Source organism: Aythya marila (genome assembly GCF_965140915.1).
Source record: "Aythya marila genome assembly, chromosome: 5".
NCBI lineage: Eukaryota > Metazoa > Chordata > Aves > Anseriformes > Anatidae > Aythya > Aythya marila.
Genome location: NC_139046.1, coordinates 44,299,047 through 44,316,541, shown reverse-complemented (window position 1 = coordinate 44,316,541; position 17,495 = coordinate 44,299,047). Strand labels below are relative to the sequence as shown.

At 39.6% G+C, this 17,495-nt stretch overlaps 1 protein-coding gene across 3 annotated transcripts in view; it reads right to left on the bottom strand.

The window, feature by feature from the left end:
* The window catches only part of AKAP6 (A-kinase anchoring protein 6), a gene marked incomplete at its 5' end in the record, with an annotated part of 220,546 nt that overhangs the window by 145,377 nt on the left and 57,674 nt on the right, over positions 1-17,495 (bottom strand). For all 3 annotated transcript variants that reach the window (XM_082762186.1, XM_082762187.1, XM_082762185.1), the window contains one exon: positions 10,409-10,531. In XM_082762186.1, the coding sequence (XP_082618312.1) occupies positions 10,409-10,531 (123 nt within the window). The remainder of the gene's footprint in view (positions 1-10,408; positions 10,532-17,495) is intronic.

Below are 17,495 nucleotides of genomic sequence, written 5' to 3'. Positions count from 1 at the left end.
TCTGAGATATTTCATTAGTATTACACGACTTCTAATAACATTTGAGCTGTGAACTGAGAAGTAAACCTGAGCTGTTCTGTCCAATGCATACAGTTCGAAGCTATATAAATACAACATAACTTCAGGGAAACAGAAGAACTATTTAGCTACCAGCACGTTAAAATGCTCATTATGGAATAATTATGGCATCCCCTGCAATGATTTTACCTTTGACTCACTGATAACGTTTTCTCCAACTTTCACTTGTCCTCAATGTACTTTTTGCCTGGGAGACCCAAGCACATTTATAGAGAGAAAGTGGTGGGACTTCAATGGAAAGCAAGCAAAATGTCTTTAAAGGTGGAAATGGCAGAAGATCATGAGAAATGAGTAACACTGACTAAATGAAGATCAAGAGGAAGGGACACTATTATCCATTTACATGAACGTAAATTGTGTGGAGCCAAGAGCTGCACTCAGTGATCCTTGGGGGTCCCTTCCAACTTGGGATATTCTATGATTCTCTGATTCTACTCTGAACAGCAAGCAGAAAGAATACTTCTAGCATAGTAAAGTGTAAGAGGGCATAGTAGATGGGACTAATGGAATTAAATTAAGAGAGAGAAAATTTAAGATAAATACAAGGGAAATTTCCCTTGAAAGCCAGATCTATTAGATTGTGTTATAATCTCCTAAGGGAAACAGTGAAAGCCCCGATCCCTGGAGACCTTTAAATCTTGACTGGATAGAAATGGAGGAGTGAGGACTGCAATGTAGCGGGCTGACATTACAGCAGCCTAGCTCTTTCACATCCCATAGAATTTGTGACTGGCCAGATACTGAACACAAAGGGGCAGGCTCTACCCTCAGTAGTACAGCAGTAACTTGCACTTTTGTGCAACCACCCTTTCCTCTTTGCCACAGCCTCTGCCATTCCAGTATTAGATGGCCAGTATTTTGCCCCTTCGTTACCTCTTAAACATGAATAAGATATTTTTCCTCAACATTAAATACCTTAAGACCTCCAACTGTTGTTTCTCATTTCTCCTTGAATTTCTAGGTCAGAGGTTGGACTCGATGATCTTGAGGTCTCTTCCAACATAGAAATTCTGTGATTCTGTGTGATTCTCACCTCTTAGGTGACTTAGCCAAGGTTTGAATGCACAGTTTTAGATGTGGAGACAAAGGACAGTTATCTCAACTCTCCAAGAAACCTATTTTGCAGATTTAGTTTAGAAACCATAGTAGCTATTTTTGCAGATATTCCCTATTTTAAGCTCATGCTATTTTATTATTATTTTATTATTATCTTCATCGATGATCTGGACGAGGGCATCGAGTGCACCCTCAGTAAGTTTGCAGATGACACCAAGTTAGGTGCGTGTGTCGATCTGCTTGAGGGTAGGAAAGCTCTGCAGGAGGATCTGGATAGGCTGCACCGATGGGCTGAGGTCAACTGCATGAAGTTCAACAACGCCAAGTGCCGGGTCCTGCACCTGGGGCGCAATAACCCCAAGCAGAGCTACAGGCTGGGAGAGGAATGGTTGGAGAGCTGCCAGGCAGAGAAGGACCTGGGAGTGATGGTGGATAGTCAGCTGAATATGAGCCAGCAGTGTGCTCAGGTGGCCAAGAAGGCCAACGGCATCCTGGCTTGTATCAGAAACAGTGTGACCAGCAGGGCTAGGGAGGTGATTGTCCCCCTGTACTTGGCTCTGGTGAGGCTGCACCTCGAGTACTGTGTTCAGTTTTGGGCCCCTCGCTACAAGAAGGACATCGAGGTGCTTGAGCGGGTGCAGAGAAGGGCGACGAAGCTGGTGAGGGGCCCGGAAAACAAGTCCTACGAGGAGCAGCTGAGGGAGCTGGGCTTGTTCAGCCTGGAGAAGAGGAGGCTCAGGGGCGACCTTATCGCTCTCTATAGGTACCTCAAGGGAGGCTGTAGCGAGGTTGGGTTTGGTCTGTTCTCCCACGTGCCTGGTGACAGGACGAGGGGGAATGGACTTAAGTTGAGCCAGGGGAGTTTTAGGTTAGATGTTAGGAAGAACTTCTTTACTGAAAGGGTTGTTAGGCATTGGAACAGGCTGCCCAGGGAAGTGGTGGAGTCACCATCCCTGGAAGTCTTCAAAAGACGTTTAGATGTGGAGCTTAGGGATATGGTTTAGTGGGGACTGCTAGCGTTAGGTCAGAGGTTGGACTCGATGATCTTGAGGTCTCTTCCAACCTAGAAATTCTGTGATTCTGTGATTCTGTGATATTTTTTCTGCTGCCAGCTCTAATCTTTGTGAGTTTCACAACACAAATTTCTCTTTGAAACTATCTCTTTACACATTACACATTATTAAAAAAAAAAAAAAAAACACAAAAAACATTAACTTGAGGCTCCCTAAATCAAGTCATAGTTTGTTTATTATCAACAAACAAGGGATGGAAGCACAGGCAGGGAAGACCATGGACAAAAGGACTATGCAAAGAATAACTGCTAAATTACCATAAGCATGGTGAACTGCACATCCAGTCCACCATGGATAACTGCTGGTCTTCTAGAGATATTCAGGAAATAACCTGCAAAAGTCACAGTCTTCTGACTTCCTTTTCTATCATGATGACATGTGACTGCTGGTCTTATATGTTTCTAAGCACAACTTTCCCACCTGGCGACCTACCAACCCTGGAAAACTATCTGACCAAAATACGTCTATATTATGTTGTCCTACCACATGCAGAAAAAAAAATCCAAACCTGAGAAGAGTTTTCTGACCCAAAGATAAATGTATTGGGCATAGCAGCCTTTGCAAATGTGGAGTTACTAAGGGGAAACAAATATCCCCGTATTATTTAAAAATAAATTTCCACTTACAGAATGAAAAGCACACATTGGAACTAAGAAACACTGTGTAGTTTTAGAACAATCCTTGAAGGATTTTAGTTCTATTAAAATTTCAGGGGAATTTAAGGCAGATATAATTTGCTTTTTATATATCTGCTGATGTAAGGTTTTATACATTTTAAAGATTGACCTAAAATGCCTCCAGGATAAAATATATCTAATAAGCTATGTAACATCACAAATTATTAATCCAAAACATCTGTAAAATTAAGAAATGAAAAATAAATTCATAGGAGAACCAAAGAGAAAAGAATGCCAATCACAACCTCCATTCATGCTCTGAAGTTTCTGTATTTCTATTGAAAGCTTTGGCATTGCAAATACCAAAACACAGACAACAACTGTATTATTTCCAGTACTTAAAGTATGAACAATACTATGCCTTTGAGTAACACAGCACAGAACCCACAGGAGCAGACCATAGCTCTTGGCAAGTAGGTGAAAACAAATATACTTTAAATGTTGCTTCGAGTGTGCTTGTTTGTCCTTTGAGATCCTGGCTTTATATTCTTTTAATGATTTCCAATCTCAGAAAAAATCTAAAATAAATTGAATTCTATTTTCAAAAACAATTTACAGACTACATCTACACTGATGATACCAGCATACTAAAATTACAAGTAACAGCACACATTTTAATAGACAGAAATTACAACTAACAGAGTTCCTATATAATCATTATGCAGTTTATTAATAAAATAAACATTACTTTCAAATCAAAGTGTGTTTTTTTTTTTCCTAAAGGTGTTTCAAAAGTTGTTACATTGATGAATTAATTTTAAAGACCATTATCAAGTTGTCATTCCAAGACTGATTATTCGACAATTGCTATAAAGCTTTGAAGTCAGAACTTCGATGAAATACTTTTTCAGTCATCAAGTTAGTTTAAACTACTGTATAAGGGTGGTTTTATTTCATTATATTATTATAGGCTCTGAATGCAAACAATTTCTTCTGCAGTCCATGAACACAATGGACCCCCTGGAATCTAACTTTCATAGCTCAAGCTTTCAGAACCTATGTTTTAGGATACCTTAATAACCAAGAGTTTCACAGTTTTAGGTGGTGAGTCTTGATGGGGGGAGTATTTGAAAGACTAGCAAATCAAGCCACCCTGCCTGGGCCAGCTTCACCTACAATTGCAAATGAATGTAATAATTTCCCAAAGTCTGAACAAGCTGGGTTTTCACGTGCTCTATGAATGTGTTTGGACTTGTTTTCTAACAAAGGTACATCAGGCATTTAACACACACTCTGAGGAACAAAACACCCTCTACATTCTTTTACGCAAAAGAACAGTTTCAAGGATCTGATCATTGCCTCTTCCAAAGCAAACATTCTTACCTTAATAGCATCCTTGATAGTAGTGAAAATAAAATGCTAAGTTTTTCAAACATCAAACATCACGAATTAAAAAGAAAAAAAGTCCAGACATAGGTTAAACTTGTTCATAGTATATATTTCTATATATGGATCAAAAGAATTCAAAATCATCACAGGTGATAGAGTTTAAATTTTTGACATTATAATTTCCCCTTCTCCTTCAGTAGAAGAATTTACTTTATGATGACATCCTAATATGCTTCTTTGTCCCTGGTTTAATGTCTCCTTTGTCCAGAAACAGTTGTAGATCCATATCTGGGCCAGGTTGTCAGCTTGAGCAGTTATTTTTCTCAACCACCATGCAGAAGTGGACAAAGTCAGGCAGTGTTACAAGTTTTACTCTCAGAGGGTCCAAGCTCTCAGAACTAGAAAAGCTGGGATGGTCTCCTGTGGAGTACATCCTCTGACCCACAAATACGTAATTCAGATAGATACATAAACAAGAACACCAATATTTTAATTTTAAAATCCACTCCTCTCAAATAGGTCACATTTTGTGCTCTGTATGTGCAATTTATAACACAACCAATGTGTTTTCCCTTCCTATGCACAACTATGTACATTTTGGTTGGTAATAAAGAGAAGCAAAGGAGTCCTGGGGAGGTTTGAAGCAAACAACAAAACAAGTAGATGCATTTTTATTTTTATTTTTTAATCCACACCTGTACAGAATACCTACACAAGGTTAGGTAACCACGAATTTGGACATCAGGTTTAGGAAAGTGGCACTCTTAACAGTATTCAAGCCATTCAGTCTCTGAGAAAATTATTGAGGAATTTTTGCTTATGCTACTGGTTTGCACAAAGCAGTGCAAAAATGAAACTCCTGAATGGCACTGTGCGGCAAGAGCTGGTAGCAATGGCATGGGAGAACAACAAATGGACAGTCCCCTCCTTCATGAGAAATATACATAGTAATAACAGAACTCCATCATAATAGGCCTCCTATTTCTGTGGTGCTGGGAGGATAAACAACACCCACTTCTCCTTACAAAGAATAAACATGTGTCAGTTCTTCACTGCATTACCTTACAGGAAATAGTTTTAGATCAAGTGCAGCATTTCTGTATTGGTCAGCACAACCATGAGTAGCAGAACATATACCTGGATTTTCTTAGTGTATTTTTTCTCTCTTAGTAAGTCACGAAAAAAGTCACAGGAAACTGTAGTTCAAAAGAACAATCCAAATTGTTTTTAGAAATCTATATTTTTTCCCACTGTCAGCACCTATACGCACTCTGGCTCCAGACTGTACCACAGGTACAATGGAGTGCATTAAATGACAGCAACACTGTTCTGAAGTTCTTAGGCACTTTAACTCAAAAACCAGAAAGACTTGCACAGATGTTATTTGGTTTCCAGATTTTGTAAGCTGAATACTACAACTGAAAATATACATGTATTCCCTTTGTTTAAGGTTGATTTCTGACTTCCTATTAATTCCATTTATTTGGTTATGCTATTTGAAAACTGCTGGTTTTAGTTTCTATCTCTGAACAGTACATTCTGCAGACTGCTTCCTATATAAAATGACAAATATTCAGGAACTAATGCATACGCAAAATACCTTTCATGATAACAGTACAAAATTCAGAAACTGAAATTAACAATAGGTTAAACTGATTTAAAGCAAGAGATTAGTCCAGTCATGGTGCTCAGAGTCTTTATCACAATCATCCTGCAGATATCATTGTGTGTTTTGAGGAAAAAATCTAAATTGGCTGCAATGAACATTGGAAGAAAATGCCCATCCAGCAAAAGCATAGTACATAACTTAGTCATTTCAGAACCTTTAATGCCTTCAATAAAATCACTGTTACCACACTACCACAAAGACAGCCAGTAGATTAGCCCAAGGCATGTGTATTTTACCTTACTTTCAATGAGAACAGGTACTTAATACTTCTATAAACTGACATTTTTCAGAAAATGTTATTTTCCAGGGAGATAAGAATGATTTTTTTTTCAGACATAGCAGACTTGTTACAAACAGATGATCAGTTATCATAAGGAATCACAGAAGCATCATTACATTACCAACACAATTTCTTAAGGGTGAAAATACAACCTATTTTCTGTATGAACATGTTTGCCATTTACAGCTGAGTGCTGTTTAGTGCTGAGCCATGATGTGGCCAGAAACATTTCTATTGGACGCAGGAAATTTTTTATTCCATTTTCCTTTAGATAATACAACTCTCAAAACTCCCATATCTTAAGAAGAATTTTTTTATTATTATTTTTTTTAAAGAATGGCCATCTAAACTTTTTGAAATGAAAACTATGCTCCAACTTGAAGATCATCTGTTTTGGCACATCTCATCCTAGATGTAGCTTACCCTTCATTTTGTAGAAAAACTCACGCTCATCAAACTTTATGGTTACTCATTGTGGGAAATTCCACGGAGTTTAACTTGTAACTGCAGTAAGAATGAAATTCCAGTTTGGCCTATGGTTAATAATAATAACTGTGGTGTATCTGGGTATCAGGGCTGTGCCTGTGTGCACTTAGCTGTTAATTCCCTGGGTGGCCCAGGAACTCCCCAACTTGTGTCTGCACAGATGAGATAATGGGCAGACTGGGGACAACTGACCACCTTGAGAAGCGTCAACTGCCAGAGTGCCTCACCACATTCACAACAAAATGCTTCACTCATTATTTCAGGAGCTCTCCGGGTGGGACCTTCACACAGTTCCAGGGAATCCTGCAGGCAGCTCTTGCTGGTTATTGGCCATGGCCAATAGATAATCACTACATGTACATGTATGCTTCGGAGCACTGATTAACATCCGGGGTGGACAATCTTGCCAGGCCATATACAAGAATTAACTAGAATTAATTAATTCTAGAATTAATTAATTAATTAACTAGAACATGAGTCTGGGGAGGCCTAGCAATTTAAGCTGAAGCTGTCATTACAAGGACACTTGTAACAGAAACTTGCATTGCCATCCTGTTCAAGAGATTTGGCTCGTCATGTGAGCATCACCTTATGCAAAGATTCCAGTAAATTAGTGTTGTAGGGGGGTGGTTTTTGTTTTCAATAAACATGCTGTCTTGAAGTGTCTACATCACACCATTTCTCAAAGTGGCAAAGATGTAGAAAAGCAAGGCTGAGAGAGGAGAAAATTTTAGATTTAAACCTTTACCAATCACTTACATTGGGATCCTAAAATGACAATCAAGAATTTTATACAGCAGGAAGTTTGTAGAACATTCACATCTTTGTCCTTGTCTCCTCTGCCAAACTTTTCCCAGCCAATGACAAGAAAAGGAACAAGAACATTTTTCTGGTTTCCTTTTCCCATATTTCCTTTTCTTAGATTTTGACAGCATAGATTTTATTCATGAATGCAAAATATTCTCTCTTTATGGCACTAATTTTGTTATTGTAACGAACATACTTCCAACAAAACAATATCACAGGTGGTGAAATTGATAATTTCTGCCAAGGGCTAAGGCCTTGTCTCTACTAATAAAAATAAAAATACTAATCTACACTGAGTTTTCACTCTTTCTACAACCAGAAAATCTGCACCAGTGACGAATAATAGTTATGAGATTCACTACTGCAGATGCGATTTGTAGAAAAGAACCAACATACTTCCTTTCTTTTTCAGGGTAGTTTGCTTTGGGTGTCTGTACTATGAACTCATGAGACTGAAACCTAAATTTATTTATTTGTTAATTTAATATTAAGCTCCTTTTAGTTCACCAAATCTCAGTTTAGGGTGACTACCTGTATAACTGGCAAAAGAAGAAAATTAGTATAAGTATCCTCCCAAAAACCTTGATCAGTGTTGTCTTTCAATGCTCAGTCTAGGGAAATTTTAACATTGAGCTTAATGTGAATTGAAGTTCATATACTTCTGTTTAAACACAGATTAGGATTTCTGTCAGACAAATGCCACTGAAAAGTTGACAATCTAATTAATACAAATAACTCTATCTTCCCACTATAAAAATGCTCTATTTTAATAATTCAATTCTGCTGTGTAGAAACGAATGATAGCATATGTTTCCTGAAATTCAAAAGGAGAAGTCACAGTTACTGTTTTTCAGGCTTTGCAATGATTTTTCACTGAATGTATGTGCCATAAAAATAATTATATCATCAAATTGAAATCGGCTGTTCTTTAGACATTTTAGTTCTTCACAGAAATAAAGAAAAAAACCACACCCCTAAGATCCACCTTGTTTCATAAAATGGTCATCCCGAAACATGTAACACCTCAGGTACACTCCCACAATTAGAAAAAAAGATTTCCTTACCCCAAATTAAAATAATTATCAGCAAATACACTACAGAGTACAGCTGGGAAACTAAGTACCTACAGGGGAAATTGGAGTTGTGCAAGTATCCACATACTCATTTATTCTGACTACCCTTAGCAATGAACCAGAGCCAGGCTGAGGGCTACCAGTCCACATTCCAGTCAACACATTAAATGGTTTTGGCCTCACCTCCCAAAGAACCACAAGACAAAGTTGGAAGCAACTTGCAGCAAAAGAGCCACTGCTCTCCTCCACATGGAAGACGGGGAAAAAGAACCTGAGCATTACTGGTGCCAGTGATTTGTCAGGTTCCTGGGATAGCACATGTATATGTTTCTTTTTATCCAATCAGAAGTGAAAATTACTGTTCTACTCATAAAAATTCATGTTTCCAAAAGTTTCATGTTGTAAGGGGAAAACAAATTGAAATCACCACTGCCTTTTTGGAGGTCTGATCTCACTATGTACTCTGTGTTTTCAGAGTACCTGCAAACATCATGGGAATCCACATTAGCACATGTGAGTAAATACGCGCAGTACAAGAGAAAAATCCAAACTCCCTGCCAAACATTCTGAAATCTGCAATGTAAGGCAAGACTGCAAAGTCCTCACATTGTATTTTATAGCCTACCACGATGTGCACTTAGTCTAGTTGCTGCCCATAGGCACTACCACAATAGAAATGTTTAAGAACAAAAGACACAAAAGAGTTTTCCATATAGCTGAAATTCTGAAAACAGGTTTCCGTTAGGTTCTAATGTTGTATGTGGTTAGCTTATGCTTAAATGATTAATTTAATAATGGTCACTCCATTATTACTGTACTGAGTAGGATAACATTTTTTCCTGTAATGCATCACGTGAATTCCTGGGACTGTCAAGCAAGTTCTCACCATCAGATTATCACACAATGGCAATGAAAACAAGCTTGGGGTGTTTGGTTCTCTGATGGGGGTTTACTGCAATGTTTTATCCAGCTACAGGTTCTAGCTCATTGGCTACAAAATAGTACTCATCACTTCTTCCAACTTATTTTGGCAAGAGCCTAAGATTTGGGCAGAAGGCAAAGGAAATTCTTAATTTTCCATTCTTTTTTTTCTTTGTCCCTTTTTGCCAGATACACTCATTTACTTATCAAGATATCTATGCATCGAACAGCATACATTGATCTCTATTCTTTACCTATGGCATAAAATGTTGGTTTTGAGGACTTAATATTTGGTTTAATTCAGGTTTTTGTTTTACCTCCTCATAACCAGAAGCAGTTCTTGGAAGAATTCAGTGTAAGCCTCATGATGTTTATCAAATATTTCTCAATCTATAATTCTAGCCTGTAATATATTCTGAAGATTATTCATCCAAGTTTTTCTACTTCCACCCAATGTTTTAGCTTTTTGCACAAGAACAAGGTTAGTGACAGTTGTATTAATTACATGACAGAAAAGCATATCAAGTAAAATGATTGAAATAATTATTTCAAATATTTTATTTACATGACTCTGTGCTATATTAAAAACTGTGGGGGAGAGAATAAGAGTTCTTTCCTAGTAAGGAAGCTTTCTTAATGTTATAACATTGTAAAAACCCTAGAATTATCCGCAGAAAAAAAAATATTCTCTTTTTGCTATCAAAATTTTCTTTCAATTTTGGAGATCATTTCTGAATGGCAATGTAAATTTGGCTTTTAATTTAGTTTTTAAAAAGCAATCAGTACATATTTCAAATACAGGAATAATTTGTTGGTGTTTTCATTAAAATAAACTGCAATGCTGCAAATCTTACATTAAAATATAGATGCACACTAGTAATTAAAAAATAATAATCAAATAAAAAGCACAGCAGAACACTTCAATTACTGATAGCAATCATAGTATAATCTTGTCCTACCAAGTGTGTCTCCAGGTACAGTTTAAGGCTGTCTGTCTCCGCTTTAGGAGGAGTCCAATTCTCTGTTGTTTCCATGGCTTCATTTAACCAGTGAATGAATTCATCCAGCTTGCTTACAAACCCCTTACCAGATAAGAAAAAAGAAAGAACAAGAGAAGCATATTTGTTAGTAAAATGGCAATCTGAAAAATGTATGCTCTATTTTATTTTTTTTACGCTGAGAGACTGTACTGTACAGTAAACATTTGCCTTTTGCAAGCATACAAGGAGAAAAAAAAATAGTAAGTAGCCTTCTAATAAATGAAGAGCAGAACAGTGTTTTGGGGTATAATCTAAGGTGACATTTTGGGACAGGACAATGTAAAATCCATGTGACTGCAATGAAATGGAAAAAATATCAAGGTTTTAGAAGATATGAGGGGGGTATATGTAAAGTTGCATATAGATTACAGTTGACCTTGCACTGGGGAGACTGGGTGTAGCATGAGCACTTTTGGTTGAAAAAAAGTGCTGAACAAAGCTGCATTAACAAGATACACATTGTTAGACTGAAGGAAGAAACTACTTGTCAGAACTTGGGTCTTGTGATTCCTGTTTTGATTCCTGGGTTGAGACTCTGAGAGACGAAATCAAACAGTAGGTGAGGCAGAATATATAACATTTAATATAAATATCACTGATTGCATATGAGCCACACAGATGGTGCTCCTGAGAAGACAGGAGCTCCTGCTTCTCAGGAGCACCATTTATTGCAAGATTAGTACCAATTATATTGTCTGATTAAAAATAGTGCCCCTGAATTTACATGATTGGATGATACTATAGGCACATACTGAGTAGAGATAATTTTACTGAAGTCTTATTCACTGCAAAGCAAGACTGTAAATGGAATAAACTGACCGTGATGTTTATAGGCAGCCTGAAAATTAACTCTGAAGAGGAATGGCCATCTATTACAAGCATCCTAAGACTGGATTAAGTTAGGTCTAATGCTGGTTATATTATTGGCTATTGACTGAGTTCCAGAGTCTGGTGTGAATTTTAATTTCCAGTTGGTCAACAGTTCAGTATACACAGTACCTCACTCTTATCACTTTATTTATGGAATGATTTCTGGTAATTATTAGTCTATTCAGATAGCTAAAATGAAGCTAAGAATAAAACTTTAAGATTCCTGAGTCACTCAGGACCCTAACATCCCCTTCTCCAAAGTGATACCTGAAATTGGAATTCAAACTGAGATAGAAACAGGAGTTTGGGCTTTGGGGCACAGCTGTGTTATATAAAGAAATGCAATTGTAATAAAATAGGTCAAACAGAGCCAATCATACTCTAAAATTCACAGTAGTATAGTTATATTGGCCCAACACTGTGCCAAGAAGCAGTGTCCACTAGTCAACTCCTGCCATAAGGATCAAGTGGCAGTCCTCTGGCACGATGCTCCATGCATACTGTGGACATGTCAGCACTCACTGGGCACTCTGTAGACCTTGTTTTAATTATTATTATATCTTTGATAAGTCACTGTGAGCACCCAGAATGAGTCTATTGCCACCTCTGTCCATGGAACCCACCATATCCCAAAGCACTATAAGGAAAAAAACTTGTTCAGCAGTTTTCACTGTAGGCTGTTTATTGGGATGTTCTACAATGGGGGAAGGAAGACAGGAGACACAACCCTGCAGACCTGCTGACTTAGATCATGGGTGTCTAGTCTGGGGCAAGCAATGAAGGTGGCTGCATCTCCTCTCTCACTACAAGTCATGGCACAAGAACCACATTCCCCATGTCAGGCTGTAGGACAGAGTGGGGAATGGGTAAGGGCCAACGTGTTCCCTTGACTCCTTACACAGCGTTGCTTGCTTTTTTCCAGCTCGCAGCAGAATGTTAAGAGATGCCAAACTGGCAGAGGAGTGGGAGAAGTGAGCTGACAGGGAGAGGAGCAGGAGGAGTAAAGTCCTAGTGCCTCCAATAAATCTCTGCCTGTATTTTAGCAATGTGCTGTCCTTGAGAGACAAGGTGATATGGTAAGCACATGAAAAAAAAAATAATGAAGAAAGGCTCTCTCTTGTACACGCATCTTGTATTTTACAAAGACAGACACGTATAACATCTGCCCGCAGTACATGATGTCTGCATGCCTTCAAAAGGGTGCTCAGAAACACTGCAGGCTTGCACGAGTACCAAATGCAGCTATCGGCAGTGGGATTACTTCTGCCGTCTCACAAAACCGGTCCTGTTTCAGAGCATATTTTACACCCGTGTTTGGAAACACTCAAGCACCAGCATCCTGGACCCTTTTGCCTGCGCTGGGCTGGCCTCTGGCTGCCACCGAGCCACAGGGCCCGGGAAAGGGCGGGCACCCCAGCAGGCTGCAGTGTCGTGCAGGGAAGGCCCGCAGGGAACTGTACGAAATGCAGGCACACAGAACCACGCTGAGGGGCGCCCTCCGGTCCACCATGGCGGCCGGGCACAAGCCTCCAGCCGGGCGGGGAGACGGGAGGGCAGCCCCGCTCCCTCCCTGCCGCGGGGAATTTTTTCCTGCCCGGCAGCGCCACTCGCGACACTCCTGCTATTTTTATTCTTTATCCTTAACACCGTTATAAAATTTTATTGAAAACGTTCGGAAGAACACATCTGCAGAGACTGAATATATCGGAGGGGAAGGAGGAGAAGGCCGAGCCGGGCCGGGCCGCGCGGGGCCGCCGGCTGAGGGAGCGCCGCCCGCGCGCCCGCCGTGCCTGGGCCCGCAGCGCCACCTGCCGGCACGGCCTGGGCCGGCACGGACCCGCTGCTGCCCCCGAGGGGAGCCCCGGCCCCGGCCCGGCCCGGCTGCGGGTGGCCCCAGCCCCCGCAGTGCCCTCCCGGGAGAACCGCGGGCGGCGCACTTTGAGCCCAGTGGATGCCGACAGATCAAACCATGCTCCGATTAGTTTTGGTTATTTTCGTTTGCTTGCTTTTTGGTTGTGGGTTTTCTTTTCATAGTGCAGTGCCTATGATTCCAGCTTATTTTTATAGCCTGATGCCACCTCTATCATCCGACCCCCAGCCTCGTAACTCATCCCTGCCTGGAAGGCAGCTCTGGACTAGAACTTAAAACCTGTGCGAATATAATTGACTGCAGCAGCTTTGGAGAGATGCGCAGCCCTACAGTTTGCTCGTTCTGCTGAACTCTCCCTTCTCCCCTTTGACTTCTGTCCAGGGATGGCTATCTGTGGGCTCTGAGATCCAACCCAGCCCTCACCATCAGCCTCTATCTGACACAAACGACTCTGCCTCCGCCGACTCAGCTGTTGGTTCAGCCAGCCAAAGGCAGGCGGCCACACGCTGCCTGGCACCCCGAGAAGGAGCACCTGCCCTCTCGATGGGCCAAGTAGTCCTGTCAGATATACAAAGCCATGTCTCTGCTCTCCTCAAGTCTCATGAACAGAAATGGGAGCCCAAAACCACCCCTACAGAAGGACCGCTGCCCTTCCACAGATTAAGCAACCTGGCGTCCTTTATAGCCTGGTTAGTCGGAATGGAAAATAATCAACAATGCCCACGTACACAGTGACTCAAATTACATGACATAGTTGCTTTTCTCGTCATTCAGGACATTTTTCAGAATATACATGTTTTCAACAAAAGATATCAATAAAATGAGTCTTAAAAAGTAATAGGGAGAAAACAGTCTTCCAATAGAGAAGAATCTACCATGAGACTCTGACAGAGCATAAAACTATGCTTTAAAAATAGGCTACAGCATTAATTTTATCAAAACAAAGGGTAAGACCTAATATGCAATCCTGAATCCAAATCGAGTACTCAGTGAAGGAAACTTATAGGAAGACAAATTATAACAAACACAGAATATTTTTTCAGTTTCCTTCATTTTATACAGATGCACAAGAAACCACTTCACATCCCTTCCTAGACACTTTTTACCTTCCTGGTTTTTCTGTTTGAGCTTATATTTTCCTTCAACAATCTTAAGGTGTGGAAGAGTTTCAATCAGATAAACTTCAGTATAGTTTTGCTGATTTATACAAATTAAGTATCTGATCTAGACACTATCATGCTTATAATGAAAATACTGTAAAATCTACCCAACTGATGCCTTGGTAAAAGAAAATTAAACTTGTATTTTCCATCACAACTTCTTGGAAGTCAAAAACCCAAAGTCATCCACATTGAAGCTAGAAATTACTGTACAAGAATTCCTCAGGGAGAAAAAAGGGGAACAGAACAGAAAAATGGAGCACCAGTATAATCCAGTCTTTGCCTCTTGACCAGCTGGTTCAGTTTTGTGAAAGTAATAGTTTTGTACTGTGCCAGCAAGCTAGATGTTATTAAAAAAACTCAAGCCCCTACATGACACGGCATAATGCTATTCTTATTCTGTGCTGTTAGTACAGAAGAAAAAAAAAAAAAAAGTTGCTTACTGGATGATTTGTAGCAACTTCTGTAGTAAAGTTTGCAAATAATGATAAAGCTTTTCCCATTCCCCATGTAGAAAATTTTAAAACATTCACCATTAAATCATTCAGCTTTTCATTTTGTTTTATGACAATTTTACAGATTTTCCTAGGGAGAGGAAAAAGTTCTAATCACACATCCCTGAACAAAGCTAGAGCAAAAATGGCTTAATTTGAAATTTGGCATGTACAAAGTTATTTTTTGTGGTCTAATTCTATTTGTTCTGGATGGATAAGAATTAAAAAGAAAGACAATTGTAAGAACTGAGAGAAAAACGGCTATAACTCAGTGTTTCTACTTTGGTGCTGGCGGTCTTATGAAATGAAAACACACAATTCATTTGTTCTATAAAATTAAAGGATTAATTAACCAAAGAATTTTTTTAAATGGTGGGATTTAACTAGAGATCCTGAGACTTCCTCATTAATGACCAGAACTCTCACATTTTTTGAGCTGTAAGACACGAGAATTTGCTTGAGTCAGACGAAAGGGTAGGGATGGATCAGGACAGAGGCCAAAGGCCACATATGTGAGGCCAAGGAGGGGGGCGCTCGGAATGGTGCCTTCCACCCTGGTTCTTTTAAATGTAAGGGCCTACCAAAGACAGACATCCCCCAGGTACTACATGGGGCTCCCTACAGCCCATATTGTTGGTCAGAGGATCTTGGGTTAGGCTGAGTGGTGGTGTCGGGCATGTGGGAAAGCAGCTGTGGTGGTCTGCTGCCAGCACAAGAAACCCTGGAGCAGGGCAGTGAGGCCTCCAGAGGTGGTCAGATGAACAAGTCTCACAAGCGACTCATTACACTTAGTAGGACTGTGCATTCTATCTATCCCAAGTGTGTGTCAGAAAAATTAAATACTTCAAATGATCACAGAAATTGGTCATCTTTGGCATTGCAAGTGTTTGTGCCTGACTCCATTTCTTTTACCTTTTTTCCTGGACCCTATCTGAGTGTTCCTTCTTTCTCACAGCTGTTCAGCACACCTACCTGCTCACTACCAGCACCCTGCTGCTGACTCTCTGAGCACAGCCCAGGAGTTCCTCACGCCTGCATCTCCAGCTTCCACAGTCCCCTGTTCCACTTTCCCACTGAGCTTCAGATGCTCACCCCACCTCTGGCCAAAGCCCAGAAACAAGCTAGCAACAGACTTTCCTCTTCCTAGCTTGTGGGAGCAGACCTGAGGCTGATGCTCATCACCATCGCATGAGTCAGTCAAAGAAGTGTTGGTACCACCTGGCCTAGCCACAGTTTCCCTGGAGCTGTTGGCACAGCTGATGCCCATATCGGAAAAAAGACTAAATAGAGCCCAGGAGAAATGTTACCGGCTGTCAGCAAAATAACAAGCAGTTGATCAACATTGAAACTTTTGAGAACAACTGTAAAACTAGTGCTAACATGAGTGCTTATGAAACTGTAGAAAGTCTCCAGTCCCTGATGATATCCCTACTTATTTTCTTAGCTTGTCAGGGGTGTTACTCAGACATATTCTCCTTGGATTGCATTTTTCTGACCAGAACACAACTGAGACCTCCCAGGAAAGCTTTTACTGTCACAGTCATGGGGAAAAAAAAAAAAAAAAAAAAAAAAAAGCATGACTATCGAGTGAGTCACTTAAAATTATGCACAAAATGCCTCTCAACTCAGAGAACATTGCTTCTTACATTAGAATTTTAAAGTTTCCTAGCTTCATTTCAGTGGTCAAATTTTACTTTTACATTACAGTCTCTCTCTTTTTTTTTTTTTTTTTTTTTTTTTTTTTGTCAGATAGGAAAGTAAACAGTTCTGGTGTTCAATAATTTTAGCACTTCAAATGATCTCATTTAGACTTTGAAGTTCAGCTTTCATTAATCGAATGGAATGGAAAAGGAGGAAGTTTCCATCTTAGCCGCAGCTATCACTTTACAAATCCAGCTTTTTATTAGACCACATTTAGAATGGAAACAAACTAAAGCCAAGTTCTGTAATTTTGAGCTCTAGTCTAAGAGACAGTACATTTATGATTACAAAAAGAAAAAGAAAAAAAAAAGGAATTTTTACTCTACTGAAAAATGCAACTTTTTTATTTTTATATTTTGCACTAAAACCAGCAGTATCTTAGATATTTTGTGTATATGTTTGATACAAGATCCCTTTACATATAATATGCATAGGTATATGCGCTAAAGGAAGCTAGCATTAACACTGTCTAAATTAGGATATAAAATTTGGAGAATGCAACTGTTAACACCATTATGAAAAGCTGTATGTATACCCTCTTCCTATGCCAAATTTTGCTTTTTATAGAAAAAATTCCCCAGATGTATTGTGCCTCTGTGTGGCACAGGTAGGAACATTAATTCAATACTTTTTGGCTTGTAACTTTAAGCTGTGGAGTGCTAACAGTGTTCAGCTTATTAGGCTAACATTTTCATTTAACATGCATGCTGGCTTATTGTACTAAGGCATACTTAAGGCAGTTTTGGTCACTGCATTTTTGAAAGTAGAAAACCCTTCTAATGAGTTGACCTAGGATTAAAAATGGAACAAAACACAAGCAGCAAACCGTTAAATACAAACATACTAAACTCATCTGTTATGGTAGTTAAGAGTGACTGCAGAACATCTACTGTGTTCCACAAACCTCAGTA